The sequence below is a fragment of the Thamnophis elegans genome, chromosome 1, assembly GCF_009769535.1.
Source record: "Thamnophis elegans isolate rThaEle1 chromosome 1, rThaEle1.pri, whole genome shotgun sequence".
Taxonomy (NCBI): domain Eukaryota; kingdom Metazoa; phylum Chordata; class Lepidosauria; order Squamata; family Colubridae; genus Thamnophis; species Thamnophis elegans.
In genome coordinates, this window is record NC_045541.1 from 20,846,325 (window position 1) to 20,871,191 (window position 24,867).

The 24,867-nt window shown below is 37.5% G+C and overlaps 1 protein-coding gene across 1 annotated transcript in view; it reads left to right on the plus strand.

Annotated features, from left to right (window-relative positions):
• ZNF385B (zinc finger protein 385B) overlaps window positions 1–24,867 on the plus strand; it is a 239,539-nt gene that overhangs the window by 193,679 nt on the left and 20,993 nt on the right. Inside the window, exons 5-6 of the mRNA XM_032211549.1 lie at window positions 2,338–2,351; window positions 10,255–10,417. Of these exons, the coding sequence (XP_032067440.1) occupies window positions 2,338–2,351; window positions 10,255–10,417 (177 nt within the window). The remainder of the gene's footprint in view (window positions 1–2,337; window positions 2,352–10,254; window positions 10,418–24,867) is intronic.

Below are 24,867 nucleotides of genomic sequence, written 5' to 3' on the forward strand. Positions count from 1 at the left end.
TCAGCTGAAGTAGCCTGCAGTGCTGCATTTAACCACTGCGCCACCTCAGCTCAACTCATAACTCACATAATCACTCATAACTACTAATTTGCTTTGCATCTTGATCAGGTGTTCCATGACTCTTCTTTGTAAACTAATATTCGGAACTTGAAAAGATTGGGAACCCTTGACCTACCCCTAAGTTGAGGCTCAGTACTAAATAATGCATATGGAGGAGACTTTAAAACAATGGAACAATAGTTTAATATTCCAACAATTGTTACAAATTGTTAATTTATGGATATTCATTATGGATATTTCTAATAGCTAGATTTAAACAGCAGCAGCTACTACTACTAAATGTCAGCTGGTACTAAAACCCCGGAAAAGAATCAATAATGTCAAATAATGTCAAATGTCTGTCAGTTGTGTAGCTGGATTTTTGTCAAATGTGCCCCCTTCCTCAAAAAGTCTATTTATATTGATTCTTTAAGTTTGGAAGGTATTGAAGCAGATACGAGGTAATTAAAAGCATAAATCTCAAGAAGCCTGTGAAGGTAATTCTCTGCTTTACAAGCAGAGCTGACAAAATGATGAACGCTTCAGTTCCAACATGACAGAAATATTACATGATTACAGGCTGCAGGGGCATAATATGCTGAAAGTTATCTTCAAAACCAGCTATTTAACAAAGCCTTTAACAAAAGTTTTTTTGTTTCCCATTTGAAACAGTTAACCTATTGCAATATTCATCTGGCTATGCTTCCTGTGTTCACCTTATTTTCACTAATAATCCATTTCACGTTAATTAGTTAACGCAAGGGGCAGTAAATGCAAGAGGCAGTAAAAACTGGGGAGAAGATGGTGGGCAGCACTGGTCTTCCCTCCACACCCTCCAGGCAGAGATAACTGATGGTTCTTTCTACACTCTGTTTTTAGTATCTCCAACCAAGTGGGAATCAGAGAGCAATCAGCGGAAAAAGAGAGACTCCACAAGACTCAGAATTCTTTCCACTTCTCTTTCCATTCTCTGATCTATGTTAACATTTACACCGATTCAATTGGGGGCATAACTGTCTACATATTAATTAATGTTTCATTCCTGAGGAAACCAAGCAATCAGCCTTTCCCTTCTATACACAAATTGCATCTCTTTGGCACCGTCCACAGGTCAACACACTCCTGCACAAATCCCACGTATCTGGCTGTGAATTAATAAAAAAAAAATGTCTTTGTTTCCTTCTTTGCAAAAATAAAATAACTTTATGGCATCTCCCCCACCCCACCCACCCCCGATCTATTCCCCACTGCTCTGAGAAATGCATGTCTAATGTGAATACAAATAAAATGGGTGGAAATAATACAATGAGGGTCAAAGGCGTGTAGAGAAACCAGAACTGAGAGCTATTTTGTCTGCGAATTGATTAAAGTTTTTATCTTCTACTTGGAAAACTATCAAAAAAAAAAACCTCTGCCACAGCCTTAGCCCCCAGAGAGACACAGTTAGATTCAGAAGCCTACCAGTTAGTCAGTTGGGGAGGGGGGGCGACACCTGCCGGCCTGACTGATCTGTGGAAACTGCAGGATGGTGTTGCATGCAGCAGCCTTGAGGGATTGGATAAAGTTCAGTTCTCTGTAATATGGGAGAATATGCCCGCCCTCTCAAAAAACCCACACAGGTAGAATGATTGTCACCAGCCCCCCACCCCCTTAAGAGAGACAAACAGAATTAAATTACTGCTGATGTTCACATATTGCAGTCTGCTTTGATGACTTCCCAAATTTGGTTTTGCGTTGTAAAAAGAGCCCATACTGAAAATGAACTAAATTAAAGCAGCCGCTACCTCAGAACCCCTTTCATCTGAGGCATCATATAGGGGTGATTGTTTTCCAGAATGTAGGTGTTACTTGATAGGCCCATAAGAAGCCATTTAGCAAAATCTCCACTTTGTTTGAAATTTGACCACAAGGGACATATCTCATAACTTCTGGGAAAGTAGGAAATATTAGAAAAGGCCAAGTATTTTTCCAGGCTGTAGTTAACACAGTTTTAAATAAGGGCCTCTTTGTTCACTATTCAAATTTCATATTTTCTTAATTTCTGTACATTTTGTCCAGGTTTTTGTTTGTTAAGCCCAAGGCTCCCCCCCCCCCGCACCTTTCCTATCAGTTTCTTGGTGAAAGCAAACTGCAGGGACACTTGTAGGTCTTTGCACTTTGCCTATTTTTTAAGTTTAATAACCAAATCTATCAGAGAACTCAATCTGCTATTTTTCCATAAATCAATTTCAGTGGTTTATAAGTAATAGGAGGAGGAGGCGCTGGAAAATATATATGGTGACATAGTGTTACATAAAGAATTCAGAAGGGATGTTTTGCAAAGTGTGCTGGCAGAAGCGAAGTATGCTCATCAAAGTATTAAAGTAGTCATGACCTCTGGGCTTCACATAGCTGCTTTGAAAGTTCCTCCTCAGCGGTGGGATTTACTTACCTTCCCTACCGGTTCGCAAATGTGAGTACATGTGCTGCGTCTGCACATGTGCACCACCTTCTGCGCATGCACATTGCTCACGCATTACGTTGGGGCAGGTGGGCGGAGCCTACTGCAGCTGCCGCTACCCGTTTGCACAAACCAGAGAGATCAGGCTGAATACCACCTCTCTTCTCCTGCTTTTCTAAGGGGAATGTACATGCACAACAGGGGTGGGTTTCAACCGGTTAGCGGCGGTCCCTGCGAACCGGTTGGTCGGCGAACCCGGAAGTAAGTAACTTCTGGGAACGGCGAAGGGTGCGCCTGCCCGCCCGCGGTCCTTACCCAGTTTTGACGAGTTCTGCGCTTCTACGCATGCACAGGATGCATACAGCGCCTGCACGATCCTCCAGGAGCAGCTGGAGCGTTGCGCAGACGCTAGTACGCATGCGTGCATTGCACGTGTGCACAAGGACGACGACGGCCCCGTTCCAACCGAACCGGTTGGAACAGGGCGAGAAACCCACCCCTGATGCACAAGCAGGGGCACTAGCAAAAAAGGAGGTGACCTTTGAATGAGTTCAAATAGCTTCAAATTCATTTAAGGTTTGGAATTCAGACAAGTTGATTCACAGCTGCAGGAAAAACAAAATTGACATTGAAAGGGAATCCAGTTTTTATACTCAAACAAAACAAATATACGGATTAATAGCAGTTTGTAATGTTAAACATTTAAACAATGTTGGCATATATAAAAAGTTACATCCAATAACACATAATATTAAATACATCTAATAATGCATAATATAAAAAAGCCACTCACAACAGGCACTATATAAATGCTACATGCAGAACAACACACACTCTGCTAGAGAGAAGTTCCCTGAAGATGGGCTCCAGCACAAGTCCAAAAGCTCGGAAGACAAAACCTCTGGTCCCAGTGACCAACCCAGGTTGGATCCTATAACATAAGTACACAACTGCCAAATTGCATGCAGAATTTCTTTCCTAACATTTTTGACCTTTGTCCTCAAAATATAGTCCCGCAAATACTGTACTCAGTTAATAATTACGTTGTCCCCAGAAATCCTCATTTTATTTTCTTCACATATAGAGTAGATGCAAGAAATCTATCATGCTTCACTGATTCAGTTGGATTTTCAACCATCCCTGACTATTAGACATTGGGGCTGGAGTTGATAGGTCCTAAGTCCTAATTATAAGAAATAATTCTGGAGAATACCCCTTCTGCTAGTACAGAAATTGAAGTTCTTCTTTTAAATAAAATATTGCTAAATTGTTGCAATAGTTCTGTTATTTATTTATCAAATGTATACATACACGATATTGTCATTACTTTGGAAGTTTTGAATCTAATGATCAGGATATCAATATTTGTAGATGAAAAAAATATTTCTTTATATCTTCTAAAACCTTGAACAAAAAAGCCCAGCTCAAATTGTCAAAAGCCTTCTGTGCATCTAAGAAGATCAAAGCAACTTGCTTTATATTAAGTTGCTCCAAATATTTCAAAATGTCCAACATTTGTAACATTGCCCATTAACTAGGTTAAGGGGGGGGGGGAACCCACATTGATTCTCATGAATAAATTCTTTGAAAATTATTTTCAGTCAGCTAGAATCATTGTGAAAAACATGTAGCCAATAGTTTAAAGCCAAATCTTCTCCTTGTTATATTGACATCTTTCCAACTCTCTGGCATTTTTCTTCCATGTAGAGGACAACAAAATTATTCCAAATCTACTCAGATCTAGCCAGTAATTTAGATTAACCGATTGATTACATAGTCTATTAAAGGCCTGTTCATTTAGTCCAAAAATAAAACATTAATATTTTTCAAATCTGTCCCTAATAGTTGCAGATTGTTGTGTTTCATATGTACATTACATTTTTATGGTTAGCCAAAACAAGAAATCATCTATAACAATGACCCAATCAGCAATGTTTCCGAATATGATTTTTTCATTTAGATCAACCTCAGCTTTAAATAAAATTTTACAGTTGAGAGGTTTTCATTTTTTTTCATATGAACCGGTTTGAAAAGAAATAGCTATTATTTATTAAGTGCAAATCTAAAATATTTATAACTATGAAAATAGATCACTTTCTGTATGTAATTTCATGCTTTGATTTGTTATTTTTTTCAGTTGCAAATGTGTGTTTCTTTTTCCCAGCCTTGGAGTGAAGCTAAAAGGGCAGATTAATCAAAGGGATAATGGGCAGATATTTTATGTTGTGCATATTTCAAGAGTAGTGGGTGGGAATTGGCTAATTTGCATGTCATTATTGAAACTAGTCACAGCTGAGGAAGGCAAGCACTAGGCTGTATACATAATAATATTTGTTAAGATTCCATCATTGCATAGTGGGAATAGATTTCAGAGCAAGGTATTACTAAAAGCACAGTAACTCTGGTCTATATCACTATTTCTGAATCAGCTGTAAGTAAAACACTTGGTGTGTGTTGTTTTATTGTGCGATGAAGGAAAGGAAATGGTTGCTTGGTTAAAAAAAATAAGTTGCACTAGGGTACAAAGAAACATCTCAAAGTGAGAATCAAGAAAAGGTAACTTATGTCTGTTTTTCATATCTTTATTTATGCGGGCCATTGTATTTTTTTTTCAGTAATCAAAATGTTATGCAGCAGTTTTCTGCATAACAAATGTTTGTTTAACAGGATTTGTTGATAGATGGGATATGAGAAGAAGATATCTATGTTGTATTATAAGAAAAGGTGCTAAGTTTAAAATTACTTATATTTGTCGTGATAAAGGTTAAAGGCACTTCTTTACATATTTCTTTTCTTTATAATGTTCTTACTATTTATTTCTGTTTCTATTTTTCTTTTTGTCTTTTTTATGCCTTCTATTTTTAATCCAAAGTGGTACCTATTTATCTACTTGCATTCGCATGTTTTCAAACTGCGAGGTGGGTAGGAGCTGGGGCAAGTAATAGGAGCTCACGGATTTCCAGGAACTGGGGTCTTGAACCTGTGCTGTTAGCTCTCAAGCTCAGTGTCTTTAACTGCTGAGCCATTATGGCTGAACAAATCTGTACATATAGGTAATCATACTACCTTGTTTAGTAACCATTTGCAGTTATGATAGTGATGAAAAAGTAACTTTGTGACCAGTCCTTGCATTTACAATCTTCACAGGTCTATAAAGCAAAGGAAAGCTGAAAAAAGATTATATGCTCAGTTGTAATTTCTTTTAATGACTCCTCAGCTCAAATACTGAGTTGCCAGTCCTAATTGTGGTCACTAAATGAGGACTACTTGTAAAAGAAACAGTAGTTTATTTCAGGAAGTCAATAAAACATAACTAAAAATCATGTGATCTGAGAATAATAGTAGTTATGCTCCTTATGTGCCATTAAAAATCATTTTAAAGAATTTTTGTCAATTAAAAAAAATGCCTTTACATTTTCAAAATTTAGAGATGAACCAATTGCTTATATACTTGGAATAAAATATGCAAAATTAAGAAACTATGTTCATTTATAGAATACCCAATATATGATAATTGTAAATTTTCAGTGTCCGCAAACATTATATGATTGCTTGGAGGCATGGAAAATAAAGTAGATCATATAATTAAAGTTGCAGCATCCCAGTACCACATGATCACCATTTGCAACCTTCCCAGTGGCTTCTGACAAGCAAAGTCAATGTGGGAAGCTGATTTTACTTAATAAAATTGAGCACCACTTACTTAACAACCTCATAACTTAGTGACATACATTTGGTCCCAATTGTGGTCATAAGTCAAGGACTATTTGTACAGAAGGATTACAAAAAGGGAGGGAGAAAAGAGAAGCTAATATTTAAACTTACTAGTCACTATGAGGGGCCATAACCATAATGGCTAAGAAGCAGTAATACTTATATAGTAGATAGTATGTAGATAGTAATATGCAATTTGCATGTTGCAACAATAATGAATCCATAATATGGTTGGACTTTGATTGATCTCTATATTCCATTTTCTAAAACTTTCTGTGAGTTTTTAATGCTTTGAAAATATGACTCGTGGTAGTTTCCATTTTCAAGATAATAATATAGATTTTCTTATCTTTTTAAAAAGAATAATAGCACTGAAGTATCTATCAGTTGGATGTCTAGAACAATTTATACACATACTTACCTTGGAAAGAACCCAAATAAAGTCAATAGAATTGTTTATAAGTAAACATAGGATGGTACTACATCTTTATGTAAATGAGGTTATAATCAGTTTTAAATCTGTTTGGGTTTGAGTCCTTTGAACAGATTTCATGTACAATAAATGAGCATTGAATGAAGTGAAGCAAAACCAACAGTAGCTTAAGATTAATATTGCACTCATCGCAACTATTAAAAGGCTGAAAGTCTTTTTACATGATCTCTACATGGAGTAACCCTTTGTCTTAGGTTCACCTCTGCTTATCATGTTGTAGTTTCTTATTCTGCCCTTGGATCATTTCAGTAGAGCAGGCTATTCTGTGAATGAAGTTATAGTGAAAACACTGAAAAAGGCATAGGTTACACTACCCATCCATAAGCTGTAAACTTCATGAATAGCTGCGCTCAGAGAATCTCAACACTTAATTTCCGAAGGGACACATCTCCTGAAGTTGCATCATCTCTGGAGACAGGATTTTGGAAATCAGGAGCCCCTCAAAACAAATGTGGATGCGAAACAAAAAGTCTGGATAAAAAATATTCCAAATGGAGAATGTGTTCCACAGTTAAAACTGCTTTATTCATAGAAGTTTACAAGGGGTTCAGAAGTTTCCTTTGTAGTCCTCCTGTCTTAACCTACCACTTCTTCAAACATTTTTTTTCTCCAGAAGTAAAACATAGAATAATCCATTCAGCATCTTTTGATTAATGGTGCTAGTAATGTCCATTTGGGAAAACCACAGACAAGAAATCACTGGGTAATGAACAGAAGAATAGAGTCCATGAGTATAAACAGACATGGCTTCAAATTCATACAGAAATCAGTTGACACTGTTGCAGTTGACCCTATGTTATGAGGTGAGGTCTCAACTTCAAGGGCAGGGTTTTGTGCTAGCAGATCTGGTTTAATGGGAAGTGCCAAAACCGCTATTGACTGATAGTGAAGAGTTCAGATTGCTTCCCATGTGGCTCTGAAGCCACCTTTTAATAATGCTATATTGCTCTGCTCTCTCCTTATAGGTAATGAATGAACCAGGAGAACTCCAATTTATTTCATATGAGTTGTCCTTGACATTTGAAAAGGAAGCAATAGAAAAATATTTTGTTAAAAGAGGCACTCGGGGACTTTCTGCTTTCATTTTTATAAAATTCTTGAGAGAAAATAGTTTTAGAGCGGTCTGCCCCATCTCTCTTCTTTTGCTGATATATCTATTGACACAGTCGGTTTACATATGCTATTCACAGAGCACATCGTATTTTTTTACTTTAGAAAGATAAAAGCAATAACAGTGCCCAGAAATGTGATGGCAGGGATAGAAAAAAAAATAGCTGGGCCTGAGGGACAAGTTAGAAGAGCTTCCAGATAAATGGTTCCTATAGCTACCACTCAAAAGATAGGCAGCCATTCTGTTTTCTCTTTAATAGAAATAAAACAATGAAAAACATGGTAGAGAAACGTGGAATTGATTCCAATGGAAAACAGAGTTGTCTGAGTGAATATCTTATGTAATATAATGAACAATGCAGGATGATTGCATAATAAAAGTAGCATCTGGAAGCATCTTACATATAATTTTTATTATGCAATTCAGGATTTCATAGCTATTCTTGGTCAACAAATAGGTTGCTATTGCAGAGTAGACAAGTTTACTATTGCTCCTACATGTTCACTGCTTCTTGAACAACAGAAAATTGTATATAACTTTATAGTAATTGTAACTAACAGATTAACCGAGTTGGAAGAGACTTTGTAGGTCATCTAGTCCACCCCCACCCAAGCAGGAGACCCTACGCCATTTATGACAAATGGCAGTCCAATCTCTTCCATATCAGTCATTTCTTTTTCACCCTTTGGGAAATTCCCGTCTAAAATAACAGCAGTTAATTTTAAGCAAAAGACAAAAGCCGTGTTTCTGTTAGGTTGAGATAGCCTGCCTCTGAAGATAAAGGCTCTGAACAACTCTCTGAACAGAATTACAAGTGCATTATATAATACATAAGTACTGCATATAATACTCTATACAATTTCATTTCAATAATTCTTCCTCTGTATGACATTTGAAAGAAAAAAGGGAAAAAAATATCATACCTATCATTAATCACCAGACTTTGGTGGCACACATCTAGAAATACAATGCACACAAGATATTTGTTGTATCATACAATCTGCTGCTAAGAATAATGCCATGGCTGACATGCATTAGGAATACCGACCGTTTGTGTTAAATTGAAAGCCAGCCATTGACCCAAGCATGAAAGCTTTTTTCAGCATCTCTGCTAGACTCCAAACTCTTCAGGGTGCTGTTAACACTATGTTGCTACAGAAAGGGTGACTGAATTAATCTGAGTGCAAGTAGGTGCCACAGAACAGCCATTCTGGGACCTCATGTAATAAGGCAACCTGGCCACCTGGGTGTAAGTCAAACAGATGGAATGAAAAGGGAGATGCGTATACATTTGTGCTCAGTAACAATCCTTGCGACATGTAAGTAACTTACCGTCAGAATCAGTGCAAGTAAAACATCCATTAAGATTCAGCAGTTAGATTAAGAAACAAATAACACCAAACACATTTTCTGTTCTTAAAAAAAGAAAGCATTGTATTTCTATAGGACCAATTGTGTTCTCTATGTAAAACTGCATAGAAAATAAAGTTAAAATGATATGTGTACATGCAAACACATAATAATCTATCACCAAAATATGGACCACAATAAAGATTGTTAAAACTATTACAAGGTTTTCAATTGTATTAGTATCATACAAAGAAGGACAGAAGCTGCTTAATCAATTGGAGTTTAAGAACTAGTAATTCTAAACTAAACCAAAAAGAAATTCCTCTAATATGGCTGACTTTCTAGCAAGCAAATATTATAAAGGCTCTTTAATACAAATCGTTTGCCAAAACCATCTTAGAATTATATAGTACTTAAAGTGTCACTATACTATCCATATGTAATATAGATTTTACTCAATGTTGCATAATAATATCTGCTGGATTATTCATATAACAGAAAAAGGGGCTTTATATCTCCCATGTTTTCAAAAAAAGTTTTAAAAAAAGGCAATATCAGAAGCAAGTATAATTTTGCACATAGGACAGGATACCTATCTTTAAATAAAAACTGTATTGTACAGGACTTGTAATAGACACAGGCAATCATAAACAAGCATGTGTGCTTTCATAAAGTCTGGTACAAATAAGTAGACTATAATCTTAGGCAAACTCATAATGATTTCAATAGAATTGTATTCTGATTGAGGGCAAAATTGGGCCCTTAATTGTCAGATAAATATCTAATTTCCAAATCTAATTTCATTTAACTTCCTGCAATGGGTTAAAACTGTACTCAAGTAGAAGTCAAAAACTAATAAAAAGGTAGATCTTTTTGGATCCTTATAATCCATTGAAAATACATGCTCTTCAATAAGATCTCAGTTAAAGTCTGAAAAGTGTCTTGTGAAAACCTGGAACAGTATTAATAATGAAGCACTACTAACTTTGCTTAGACGAAAGAATGTAGTGGCTCTTGTTGGAGGTTGTATAACTTTTCTTTTTCCATCTTCTCATCTGTGAGTGATGTCAAGTCTGAATGTTGAGCCTGATTTGTTCTCCTTTGTAGAGCCAGGCTGAGGCCCACTACAAAGGAAGTAAACATGCCAAGAAGGTCAAAGCACTAGAAGCAACGAAAACTAGACCAAAAGCAAGTGCTTCCAAGAACAGCGCAATGGCTAACATGAACGGCTCTGCTACGCCGGTCCCGGCCAACATCTCTAACAAATCAGGTCAATGAAATTTTCATTCTCTACATTCTTTGCTTTTCCTTCTTGAATTACGTGAGATTTTTGTCTAGATGCTCTCTGTCTGTTTCAGTGGCAATATTTGTATTAAAATTGTCTAAAGCTCTCCTTTCTGAAATAGAAAGTGATTGTTAAAACTGGTGGGTCAGATTTCCTACAAAGCTTCATTTGGTCTTCCTGTTTCCCTACTGAATATCTATTAAACTTTTAGTCACTGACCAGTGATTGGCAAAAAGTGATAGCAGATCTAATAGAGAGATGCATATTCAGCTGTCTGTGTTAAAAGTTGCCCCCAGCTCTCAAATGGATAAAGAGAGATTCTCCACTGGCCCTCAGTGTGGTGCTGTTTGCTGTTAAATGGCCCCAAGCACATTATCTTTCCTACATATAAATATCAGTTGTTTTATTATGCCACTAGTTGATAACCTGGCATTGCCTGGGTATTTATTTATAAGGGAAAAATATCCGGACCAAACTTAATTTCTAATGGATTTTCCCCCTTACCAGAGGGAGCCCCCTTGTAGAGTACTGTGAAGCCGTTACCATGACAACTCCACTGTGCTGTACAATAGAAGCCATTTTAAGGCACAACAGGCTGTATCTTAACAGAACACACATCCCAAGGGGTGTCAGGGGTGTCTTACACCCACAGTGTTTTTTCCAGAGAGTAACTCATCTATGTACCAAGTTTGGTGGAAATTGCTTGAGACGTTCCAGTCATTTTTATAGAGAGAGATTGGTAGTTAATATATACTTATATCTCATCTTGGGCTAATTATTAAAAAATAGCATACTTTAATTTATATAGGCAAAGGTGAATAGGACCCATTTTTTTCCAAGGTGGGAATTAATGCAACCTGCAGCACATTACCCACTGCAATATTTTACAGATATCTTATTTGCACAGTCATAATATAATATCAGAGATCAAACCTGTTGTCTCTAATCTATAAATATTGACACTCAACAAGGGCTACTTACAAAACTTCCATGAGTAAGATATGTTAACCTTCGTTAAGGTTCTTTAGGTTCTACTATTTTAGGTTCTACTATTGTCAAAAATTAAAGGATCCCCCCCCCATTCCTCATAATCTGTTAGTTGAAAGAGTGGGTATAATTGAGGTTCCCCATAGTTGGCAAGCAGAATCAAAGCTAAGAAAGCTAGTAAAAAGGCTGCGGGGAAGCTACCAACAATCCTGATCTCAATCCAGTGATCAATTGTGCCTGCAGTCATAGCTATATGTGTATATAGCTGAGAAATGTGCAAAAACTCTTAATTTTCACAGAGACAGGCTTTTGCTAGTTTAGTGTTCCAAGGGGGTCAGAATAATGAATTAGAGGGCAGAAACGTGTTTCTTGTGTGAGCAAGTTCTTGGGGCTCTCTGGGGAAGGTTGAATCACAATAATAAATCTGCAATTTCTAGATAATAGCATTTAGTTTACTATTTCTTCTCTACTTTATTTCCTCTATTCCACTTGATAATTAGTGGAACGGTCTTTCTATGTAATCCTGTAATCTATGGTAAAGTTCAAGCATCATCTGCAATATTACAGTTCTTTGTAAATCTAACAATGGAAATATAATTGGTTCCACACTGGAGGAGGTAGGAGAGAATGCAATAGATTTTAAATTTAGTCTGATCTTTATGTTAGTAAATTTATAACTATGATCTAAAGGAAGCATGAAGCATTTTAGAAATTGTGTTATAGATATAACTGGTATATCAGGATCAGCAGTTGAATCACAAATAACCTGAAGTGGATTACATCACCGTGGGCTATTGCCTGTCAAGCAAAGCCAATGGGGAAGCCAGTTTCCCTTAACAATGGTGTTACTAATTTAACAATTGCAGTGATTCACTTAACAATTGTGGCAAGAAAAGTCGTAAAATGGGCAACATTCACTTTAACGAATTTCTCATTTAGCAACATAAAATTTGGACTCAATTGTGGTCGTACGTTGAGGACTATCTGTACACGTTAGAAGAAAACATTGGTCTCTTCTTCGCAGGAATTGAAGGCTATTATCATACATCAGGAATTAAGAAGATAAGTTTTTAGAGCCTGAGATCCATAAAATGTATGTGACCACAATACAGATATGGGTGTCATAGGTTTCTTCTAAACTCTTCTTTTAAAGACCTTTTATTTTATTTTATTTATTTTTTAATCTGAATGGCCTATTTTGGGAGTTAAACTGCTGTTTTCAATTTTAAAATGGAAGGATATTGAGAAGCCACTTTTCAATAATTGAAGAACTGAAGGCTGCAGGTAGTCTATTCCTTGCAAATAGTTGCTCTCTCTGTGTGTACATAGATATATGCATACATCAGAGATGGGTTTCTGCCAGTTCGTCCCGAATCAGGTAAACTGGTAGTGGCGGTGGTGGGAGGCTCTGCCCACCCACCTGGACACTTCTGCGCATGCGTGAGCGTGCATGAGCAGCGAGTGAACCAGTAGTAAAATAAATTGAAACCTACCACTGGTATACACCTATAAAATCTAAACTTAATTTAGCTTACAAGAAGAGTTAATGATTATTACAAATTATTATACAAATTATGGAAGCTGAGAATAACAAGCAGATACCTACAGTGGAGCTCATATTGGTTTAATTACATTCCATCTAACATCCACTGAGAAATCTAGAGAGACAATAGGAAATTCTCCTAGTGGGTGCCAGGGCTAATCTGACAGAAAGACACCCTTCCCCATTCTACAAACAGGAACTGACTAGGATGGCAAGTAAACCTTCTTCTGTCGGTACTACCGACAAGGGTCCTTGTTCAATCTTGTCCGAGAAGTAAAATCCAGTTTAGAGAACTCAACCATGTATCGGCTTGCACTGGCTCCCCATTGCCACCCTTTACGAGATAATTGCAGGAATTATCACACTTGGCCTAAAGGTAGAGCTTGACCCCATATATCTACCATTGTGATCTTACAAGCACAAGACAATTACATTTACCTTTAGACAGAAATATGGTAGAAATCAAACTGTATTTTCATGGATGGGACTGGACTATTACGAATAATACAGTGTAATTTGAAAACAATTGTTAAGCAATAAAACCAGAATGAAAAAGTCTGGAGGAAACATATACAGTGTTATATTAATGATACAATTGAAATCATTTTGGACATCTACTTTTTTTTACTACCAGTATACATTATCTCTTGTGTATAATAAAGCTGTATCTTTACCCCCTCTGGGCTTTGTTTCTAAATAGGAAGATAAAGCATAGTAATGAAAATAATATGTCAGCAGTAAAAATATAAGTATAAATGAAGAGAAAGGAGGAATAAGTTCGGTCTTTATCAGTGCAAGATGTTGATAGTGCTAGAAATGCCACACAAGTTGAACTGGAGAAATAAGAGGAGGGTTTTTTTTTTTAAATAAAGAACAGAAATAGGTAAAGGAACATCAGAAAGAAAGAGTTTCAATGAAATAATAGAACAGCTAAACAAAAAAGCCCATGAAGTTTATAACGTTACCAGCTCTGGAAAAAAATAAAGAATACTATCAACAAACAAATTAAGCCTTAGGCTTCCTGGGGGCGGAGCCTGTCGCCGAAGGAGCTCAACGGAGCCCCTCTCAGAGTTCTGGTCTGTATATCTAATTAAGATCAATAGATATCACCCCTTTTTGGCAGAAAGGGGCAGGCAGAAGCTCAGGTGCTAGGATTTATTCGTAGTTCACAGCCCTCTTTTTTTTTTGGGGCTGCGAACGGAGAAGAGATCCAGCGTAACTGAGCTCTTATCTCCAGCCAGTTCCTCGCAGCTGCCTTTTTGCAGCCCTAGACAGGCGATCCCCCCCCTCAGGACAATGATAAATTGCTTAAAGCAACTTAAGGCTAACACGAGCGGGTCTTACTCCTGTGATGTTCCTTTTTTTATAACTATCTAAACACCAGCCTTGTTTTTCCTTTGAAACTTCTTTGTTCAACCGTGCTACAAGATGGCGTTTTTACTGTGTTGGTGATTGATGACGCAATTAACCGGCTTTATCTCCCCGGAGACTGCTACTCATTAACAAGCAAAATCTACAAATAACTTATTGAGAACTGACCAGGTGAAGACACTGTTTATCTGTTTATTCTCAGCTTTTATCTATAATGCCTCCCAGGTCTAAGCAGGCAAAAAAATCCCCCCCGCATGTGCTTAAAGAACTTGTTAGTAAATCGCTGCCTTTGCCTCCTACACCCCCTACTGGAGATTCCTTGACACAGGAGCTTCTTTTTCAAATACTCAATGATTTTAAACAAGAAATCAAAGAATTTGTGCTGGATTTATGCGACAAAATACAGACTAAAATTGCCCAAATAAAGGTGGATATGTTTGAAGCTATGTCTACTTTGACAGATTATATCGAAGAAATGGAGACTAAACTGGAAACTTTGGAGGAGGCTAATTCTAATTTGACTTCCAACATCCAAGCATTACAACAAGAGATTAGAGATACTCAAACACAACTTATAATGATAAATTATAACAGAAAGGCGTTTGCAATAAGAGTCAGAGGACTGCCCGAAAAGAAAGGAGAGAACTTGAAACAGACGTTTGTAGAAGCTTTCAGCCAAGCGGTGGGAGGTCCGGGATTCAATTTTGATTGGAATATTCGAAAAATCTATCGCCAGAATTCGTGTGTAGCAGAACAACGACAGCTTCCAAGAGACATAATTATATACTTTTTCACAAGAGAATCCAGAAATGCGATCACCCAAAAGTTTTACAACAACAGGCTCCGAATCGATGGCCATGATTTGTTTGTCTTTAAAGAAATCCCGCTCCAGATGCTGCAAGCAAGGAGAGGCTATACTTTTTTAACCCAAGAACTTAGAAATCGTCAAATACAGTATAAATGGGAAGCTCCAGTTGGAATCACAGTTACACTCGAAAATCAAAGATTTCGTATTAATTCTGTTTCGGAAGCTCGGGACTTTTATTATAAAACTCTGAAGGCGGGGCTTCTTGACTCACTCGGAAATGTGGAAGGACAAGGTGAAGGAAAGACAAGCAGCAACTTACTTGGTTACAAGATGGAGGGAGTTGTTCTCCCCCTACTGGAGAGGCAGAAGAGCGGAAACTGAGGATTTAGCCATACTTTTAAAGCAGCGGGACACGTGGTTATAAGGCAGAGGGTTGCCTTCTCTTTCCGGAAGGGCAGAAGAGTAAAGAATATAGATCCAGCGATGTCTTTAAAATACTTTCTAAGCTCTTGGACTGATTAAAATTTTAGGATTTCTGTTTGGTATGAAATGGTAAAGCTGTGTACTGATGAGGAATGGAAAGAAGCATTGCTTATTTTGGACAGATATTGTACGGGACTTTTATAAGACTTATTTGAATTTCAATCCAAACTGTGCATGAATTGTTTTCTGTGAGGAAAGCGGGGACTAAGATTTATTTGAATTGCGGTTTGGGATGAATGGAGTCGGGAGGAGTGGGGCAGAAGGGAAGGTGGAGCGAGATATTGATGAAGGGATCTTGGGATTGAATGAAGTGGTATGGATTTTGGGCACACATTTTACGGATTTACATGCTTGAAGTATAACATAAAAAGCTCAGGATTTTAAAGTGAAGAGCGAGATCCTAATCTTATGGAATTTGGGCTTGGGAGGAATGGAGATGAGAAACGAAGGGTAGGAAGATGAGTAGCGAAAGTATGATTAGACTGCTCTGTATTTGAAGATAAATTGATTTTTGTATAAACTAATATTTGAATATAAGGTTAAGAAAGGCTATCTGGAGAGTCTACAGGAAGATGGGGGTAAATATCAAAGAAGTAAGGGACGAGGACAAAATATAAATGGAATGATTTATATTGTTTAAATTTTAAGAATGATGGGAGGCTGAGCATAATGCAAAAGATTTTTAATTTTTTTTAATTTATTTTTTCGTTTTTTTTTCTTTTCGGAGTGTTCTTTTTATTTTATTTTCATTATTATTGTTAATAAGATATTTTAGAAGGTGAATGGTACTGAACTGTGCCGGGTGTGGGACCTGGGAAGTCGGAGGGGATTAGGGAGGGGGGGTTCATTGGGGGTGGGTGGGTGGGTGGAGATATAGTTTCAATATATAGAATAAGAAGAATACACTTGTATACTGTTGTTCCTTATCTTTTCTTTTTATTTTTCTCTTTTTTTTTCTTTTTATTTTTTTTTCTTCTTTTTTCTTTTCAGCGTAATTTTTAGTAACTGAATAGATTAAGGAATAGAGAAATGCACCAAAGTGAGAAGTAGAGGAAAGGAAGAGGGAGAAGTAAGGAGGGAGGAAGAGGGGAATGTAAGGAGGATGAGAGGGGAAGGAGGGTGAGGAAGGCGAGAAAGGAAGATAGGAGGGGAAAGGGAAGTAAGAGGGGTGATCGTTGGGGGGAGAAAGGAAAGTTGGAGGGGGAGAAGAAGGGGTGTATGAAAGCGATAGGTTGGGTTTATGATGAGTTGTGTTTAGGTTGGGGTTTTTCTTTTTTTATTATTATATTATTATTATTATTGCAAATATTCAGTATATAAGTGAATGTACAAAATTGAAAATGAAAATGAATAAAACATTTAAACAGGGGAAAAAAAAAAAAAAACAAATTAAGCCTTAATAGAATTATTGTATGTATGTATGTATGTATGTATGTATGTGTGTGTGTGTATGTGTATGTATGTGTGTGTGTGTGTTGTATTTGTGCTGATAAATAAATAAAGGGAGACTAGTATAGATCTATTTCAAGCTATTTAGCTCTCATCAGCTAGCCATACCCTTACTGGGATTAGAACCTAGGCTGTATTACATATTAGACCGTTGTGTTAACCACTAAGCCACAAGGCTCTCTTCCTTTATCAGCTGAGCCAGGGAAATAGGTATGTATTTAGTGTCACAACCCCTGGTGTGCCCATATATGGGAGGAGGCATACTGCTTCCTTTCTCTGTCTATCGGCTCATCACAAGAGACCATCCAGACAGAAACCCAATAATATGCAGGTCTTGGCATATTCAGGGTTTTTCCCGTGTAAGATTGAGAGTATCTTGGCAATGTTTCGATGAGGTCCCACTTGCCATCTTCAGGCTGGTGCCTTTGGCTTCGTGCTTGTGCGAGTAAAGCGTGATAGGAGCTGCCATCTTTCTATAAATATTGGTCAGGGTGTGTGGATTGCTGGCTTTGTTGCTGTAGGTGGATTGGTTGGCTGTGTTGTAACATCTTGATTAGTTGATGGAGTTGATGTTTGCAGATTAGTTGGCTGTTTCATAACATCCTGTGTGGCTGAGGTAATGGCTGTGTGCCTTTTTGTGTTGTAACGACCTGGGTAATGGGCTGTGTGATGACATTCTGAGCTCTATTGTAGTGATATCCTGAGTCCTGTGCTGCAACCTCCTGGAGGGTTGACTGTGTTGTAACCTCCTGAGTTCTGTGATGTAATGTCCTGAGCAGGTGGCTGAGGTGTAACATCCCAGGCTTTGGTTTGGCTCTGAGTTTGCGATCTGGCTGTGTGTACATGGCATGTGTCAGTTTGCTTTGTGTGGGGGTCAGTGGGGGGTGCAGCAGTTGGTGATGCGGCTGTGGTTTGGCTTCTGGATGGTGGCTGCATTTGGTCTATGGGATGGGTTTGGGTTTGAGTCTGGTGATTGGTTGTTGCGTCCTATGTTGTTCTGGGTCTGGTGTCGGTTTTCGTGGCTGGGACTCATTTGTTGACTAGGGCTAGTTTCCAGATGTCTGGCAGGCAGGAGATATCGTCACGTTTATTCATGTTGTTGGGGTGTTTCTCTATTTCAATGGCTTCCATAATTATTCTCTTGTTGAAGTGTTCAGTTTTGGAGATTTGAAAGAACCAAAGCTGAAGGCACCAGCCTGAAGATGGCGAGTGGGACCTTATCAAAACATCATCAAGATACTCTCAATCTTACACGGGAAAAGACCCGAATACGCCAAGACCTGCATACCTGTACCCGTGAAAATCTATGAAAACAAATATATATAAGAACGCAGTAAGAAAAAAAGAAAAAACTTCCTCCCTTTTCCAGCACCTTAAAGCTACAGGACATGAAATTAATTTTGAAGGAACCAGGTTAATCTACAAAACTGAACACTTCAACAAGAATAATTATGGAAGCTGTCAAAATAGAGAAACACCTCCACAACATGAATAAGTGTGACAATACCTCACGCCTACCAGACATCTGGAAACCAGCCCTAGTCAACAAACGAGCCCTACCCATCACCCAGGCCGTTACCACACGAAACAACAACAGGCACACAGCCAGCATCAATCAGCACCAATCTACCAATCATGATACAACCACACAACCAATCATTCCACTTACTGAAACAAAGCCAGCACTCCACACACCCCCACCAAGATTTATGGAAAGACGGCAGCACCGACCACGCTTTAAGGCCAAAACCCAGCCTGAAGATGGCAAGTGAGACCTCGCCGAAACGTTTCCAAGACAATCTCAATCTTACATGGGAAAAGACCCGAATATAACAAGACCAGCATATATATCCAAAGAATACTCAAATAGCGGGGAAAGGGCATGGAAAGACTTAAGAGGCCTAGCACAGGACACACATGAGTTGAGGGAGGCCAAGGGAGGGTGCTGTAATGGCCAAAACTTTGGGGGCAAATCAGATGCCCATTTTTTCATGGATCACTGAATGAATGGATGTAAGGCGAGGACTATCTGTTCATGGAATATAACTTCCTCCCTTTTCCTTTTCACAAGAAATACAGATTACAAAATAGCAAGGCTCAAAAAAATATAAATGTAAACATTTTATATTTTAATTTTATAACAAGCCTGCAAAATAGATTAGCTGATAACTGGTGACAAATCCAAAGCTTCCCAATATTCTTTATAGTTGTAGTAGGGAAACTTAAACCAGATTTAGGAATTATACCTTGTCAGTGTGTCAGCTACTTTGTTTTCTGAATAATCTGTACATGTTCTGATTCATCCTAGACCTTGTTTGTGAAGCTGAGCCCCTCATTTAATTTCTTTACAAGGCCTTGGAAAGGTATGATTAGAGTATGAAGTCAAAAGTCCATGCACATCTGAAGGGCAAAGTGATGTTTGATTAAAGTTTATAGCAAACATGCTTATGAATTAATGAAATCTTTTTTTTAGGAAGCCAAAATTTGAAAACCTGTTGATATAAAGATAATGTATTCATAAGTCCAACTACTGATTTTTATAAGGTAAATGTTTAAATATAAACTCTCAAGAGCAAAAAGAGACATTGGACAGGAAAGGTTGATAGCAAGATTTGCCTCACTAAAATAAAACAACTTACAATTTGACTTCAACCTACACATCTCTAAAGCACAAATGGAGAACCAGTTTGGTGCCGTCATTAAAGTACCAAGTTAGAAACCAGGAGATTGGGAATTCTAGTCCCACTTGTGGCATGAAGCCAACTGGTGACATTGGGCAGTCACTCTCTCTCAACCCTAGGAAGGAGGCAAGGGCAAGCCACTTCCAAAAAAAACTTGACTCCAAAATTTCAGGGAGTAATCAAGACAGTCATCAAAGGGTAAGACTGACTTAAAGATGCAAAGAAAAGCATTAAGGACTACATGATGATGATAGTATATCAATCCTAATACATGAAATTGTCATATGATAGAACTCATAGATCCTCTCAGCAATAAAATAATTTGAATTAAACATGTGAGCCCCTCAGATTCATGGATTATGAAACAAAACGAGTGCCTAAATATTCAGGCAGCATGAAGGTGAAATGTATTATTCACTTATTAAATATAAATGGGGGTCCTTTGATTATGCATTCTAAATCGAAACAAGTATCTTCAAAAATAAAGGGACTGCAGATTTGAATCTCACATTTTTGTATTTTGCTTTGCAATATAGAGAATAAGAAAATGAGTGAATATATTTTGAATTACATAAAAGAGCTCTAGAGATGCATTTCAGAATACAAATGTAGAGCCTTTTGCTCCCTGCCAGCCACTCAGCTTATGGTTTATTCCCTCTGGTGTCAACAGGAGCTTAGTTGCGAAATTCCAGCATTTATTGCTAATTTTTCATTTCCCAGACTCTATAGTATTTGGGGGAACTTTTCCACGGTATTTGTGGTTTCACAGTTCCTAAGTATTTTCTTTGATTCTACTCCTAGATCATGTTAATTTTTTAAGAAAATGTATTGAGATCTTTGGCAGTCCTTGCTTTTATAATTAAATTTATTTTATTTTTCCCCAATAAATGAATATAAGAAAGATCTGATAACCTGTAGCACATATGATATCAATCATGCGTTTCCCAAACAAAATATACATCTGAATGCCTTAGATGGTTATATATAACAAAGAGCACATTCTTCTAGCATACCAATTTTTATGCAGAAGTATATCTTGTATATTAGTCACATAATTTGTGGAGTGAGTTAAAAAGTCAATATACTTTCCCAATAGGAAGCAATATGTATTATCCCATTTTATCAGGAAAAAAAAGATGGAGGAATTTTGGAAAGTCAAACTATGTTTTAGATTTACTTCTGGACATGGGTATGCTTTTATACCCGCAAATTAGAAATTCAACAATTTTTACATTTTATCATTTTCATTTTAAATATTTAACATAGAGTATAGGTATGGAATTTATCACCACAAAATGTGGTATCAGCTGCACTCAGAATTCTTCACACAGAGGCTAGTTAAATAAGGCACTCCATAGCACAAGATAAAATGATTATATCTTTAAAGGATTTATATGAGTTTTAAAAAGATACCGTATTTATCGGCGTATAACACGCAGTTTTAAAACTAAAATTGCAAGCTTAAACCCTGCCTGCGTGTTATACGCCGATACTGCGTGTTATACGCCGGGTCCCAAACTGCCTGCTCCAGCTGATTCACCGGCGCCCATGATACTCATAGAAGTGCAGCATCCATTTCATGGCAGCGTCGGCGGCTCTCCAGCTACCCTGCCTGATATAACCCCTACCTTGCAGCAGTGGCGGCAGCTCTCCAGCCACCTGCTGTTCGCTTTAACCCCATCATTGAACAAGCGGCGGCTGGAGAGCCGCCCGCTGCCTGATTTAACCCCATCCTAGCAGCAGCGGCTCGCAGCGGCCAGAGAGCCGCCCGCTGCCTGTATTTTTTCTCCATCATTGCGGGTGCTTACCTTCCCGCCCGCCTGCTCTCTGGTCCCAAGTGTACACGCCGGCATTCTCCCAATCAGCTGTGAGTCCGCAGCCGCCCGCGCTGCTGTTACTTCTGCCGTACTTCTGACGAGTGACGTCCCTGACGTTACGCTGAGGACGTTACTCGTCAGCGCAATTAAAGGGGGAAATGAACCGCATGTCTGACGGTAACTTTTATTGTTTAAACAGCCATAGGTAAAATACTGTATATCCCTGATGGAATCAAGACAGAAGCGTTCAGCATATACAGCTGCTTTCAAGTTAAAAGTTGTAGAATATGCCAAGCAACATGGGAATAGGGCTTCAGCAAGGCATTTTGGAGAGCCACCAACAGAATGCACAATACGAGAGTGGCGAAAAAATGTCGAAAAAATCAAGATGTTACCAAAATCAAAATGTGCTTTGCGCAGTGGCATAACGAAATGGCCACAACTAGAAAGTAAAGTGAAGGAATTCGTCCTGAACCAAAGAAAAGCAGGCATTGCTTTATCAACAAAAATGCTGACTTTTGAAGCTGTGAAAATCAGCAAAGAGCTGCAAATCCAGGATTTTAAAGGGACAACGTCATGGTGCCAAAGATTTATGAAGAGGCATGACCTTCGGATGCGAACAAGAACAAGGATTGCCCAGCGTATGCCAGATGATTATGAGGAAAAGATAATACATTTTCATAGATTTATTATCAATGCAAGAAAAAGACAAAATTTTGAAATGGGTCAAATCGGCAACATGGACGAAGTTCCCCTCACTTTCGATGTTCCTTCAAATAAAACTGTGGATTCAAAAGGTACTAAAACAGTAACAATTAAAACTTCAGGGCATGAAAAAAATCGTTACACTCTTGTTCTTGCCTGCACTGCAGATGGAAATAAGCTGCCTCCATTGGTAATTTTTAAAAGAAAAACGTTACCAAAGGAGAGAATTCCTAGTGGCGTACAAGTGCATGTTCATCCAAAAGGATGGATAGATGAAGAAGGCATGAAGCTTTGGATTAAAAATGTGTGGGGGAAGCGCCCAGGTGCTTTGTTAAAGAAGCCATGCTTATTGGTATTGGACGCATTTAGATCTCATCTTACAGAAAGAACAAAGGCGGAGTTTCAAAAGTTCAAAACTGATATAGCAGTTATTCCAGGCGGACTGACCTCACAATTACAGCCATTAGATGTTTGCATTAACAAGCCCTTCAAAGCTTTTATGCGTGAAGAGTGGAATAAATACATGTGTGATGAAACTCAACATGAAGTTACAAATTCTGGGCGAATGAAAAGACCTAGCATTTCAAAAGTGTGTCAGTGGGTGAAAACATCATGGGACGCAGTCAAAGAAGATATTGTTATCAACTCTTTTAAGAAATGTGGCATAAGCAATGCTTTGGATGGGGAAGAAGACGAACTGATCTATGAAGACAGTGAAAGCAGTGAAAGCAGTGCTCAGTTTGATTTTGAGGATACAAGTGAAGATGAGGAAGAGTTTTTTGGTTTTCCAAAAAGCAGTGATTCTGATTAAGTTTTTTTGCTCAGAGGTGTTTTTTCATTTCATATTTGCCTTTTAAGAGGAGTTAATGTTATAATTCATGTTCTAATGTTATAAATTTTAATCCAACATTAAGTTCCGAGCTTCCAAGTCATTTATTTTTAATGAAAAAAATTTTTACTCAAATTTTTGTGTTAAAATGGGGGATGCGTGTTATACGCCGGTGCGTGTTATACGCCGATAAATACGGTAATTTGTTTAGTACCGCACATGCGTGCATAACACGCATCAAGTGTGCATGCAGCACACCCCTGAGTGAACGGCATTAGCAGCAGCCAGAACCCACCCCTGGTGGAAATATGTGTAAAAAATTTCAATATATAATATTATATATACTAACTACAACGAGAATTGTCTTTGCTCAAAATTGGAAGCAGAATAATATTGCTTCAGATGCAATGATTATAAGAAAAGTACTTGAGTATGCAGAGATGGATAGGTTGACCATGGAACTGAAAGACAGAGAAGAATCAGAATATCATAAAGTTTGGATATATGGTATTAATGGCTAGATGATAGATGTAATGTCTATAATAACATGACAACACTGTATATATTTGTAAATATTACTACAATCTAAATATTTATATGTTATATAATAGTGAATTATAGAAATAGAACTTATGTAAATATGAATGATATAGTGATACTGATATGGAAATGCTGCAAAGAGTGGAAATTTGTGTATTGTTTTTTAATGTTTAAATACGTTTAATAATTTTTTAAAAATAAATTTAGTTTTGCTCAAAGTTCTAAGAAAAAGGAGGAAATCTTGACTGTTTTCCAATTCTTAATAAAAATATTTACTTACACTGAAATCTTAAACAAATAAAGCCATATTTAGCTTTAGGCCGGGTTTCAGGAAATCTGTTGTCCCCTTATGCTGTTGAAACCTTTGACTATTTTATTAATAATTTCCCTTTATACACTGATTCGGCAGAGAAGACTGTTTTTTCTAGTTTGATTTCTATTTTTCTACAGAAGTCACAAATATTGCAACACATACTAAAACTCCCAAAAATGTAAAGCTATTTTAAAATATCTGCATTGAATTATACCCCTTCTGCAAACATGCTGGCATTTGTCTTTAATACCATTGACCACACATAATAATAATAACAATAACAATAATAATGCAGTTGGATAACATCAGTTGGATAACATCAAGCATGGAGTAGTAAAAACTATTGTCAGGCGAGAGTACACCAACAGAGTTAGGAAAATTTTGAAATCTAAATTGAATGGTGGAAATACAATCAAGGCCATAAATACCTGGGCAATACCAGTTATAAGATACACAGCTGGTATAGTTAACTGGACACAAGCTGATTTGGACATTTTGGACCGAAAAACCAGGAAACTAATGACAATGCACTATAGTTTACATCCACGTGGTGATATTGATAGACTGTACCTGCCCCAAAAATCAGGTGGCAGAGGATTATTACAAGTGAAGCAAACAATTGAAGAAGAAAAACATGCACTGGCTGATTATTTAAAAGAAAGTCAAGAACATCTATTAATTGAAGTAAAGACAAAAAACTACTGAAGGCCCAACAGACGAAACAAGAATATAGAAAACATGATAAAATCAAGAATGGAGAGTTGGCAGAACAAAGCACTGCATGACCAATTTCTGGAAAAAATAAAAGATAAAGTGGACAGTGAACAAACTTGGTTATGGTTAACAACAGGTACATTAAAGAAAGAAACAGAGTCACTAATCCTGGCTGCGCAAGAACAAGCTATCCGC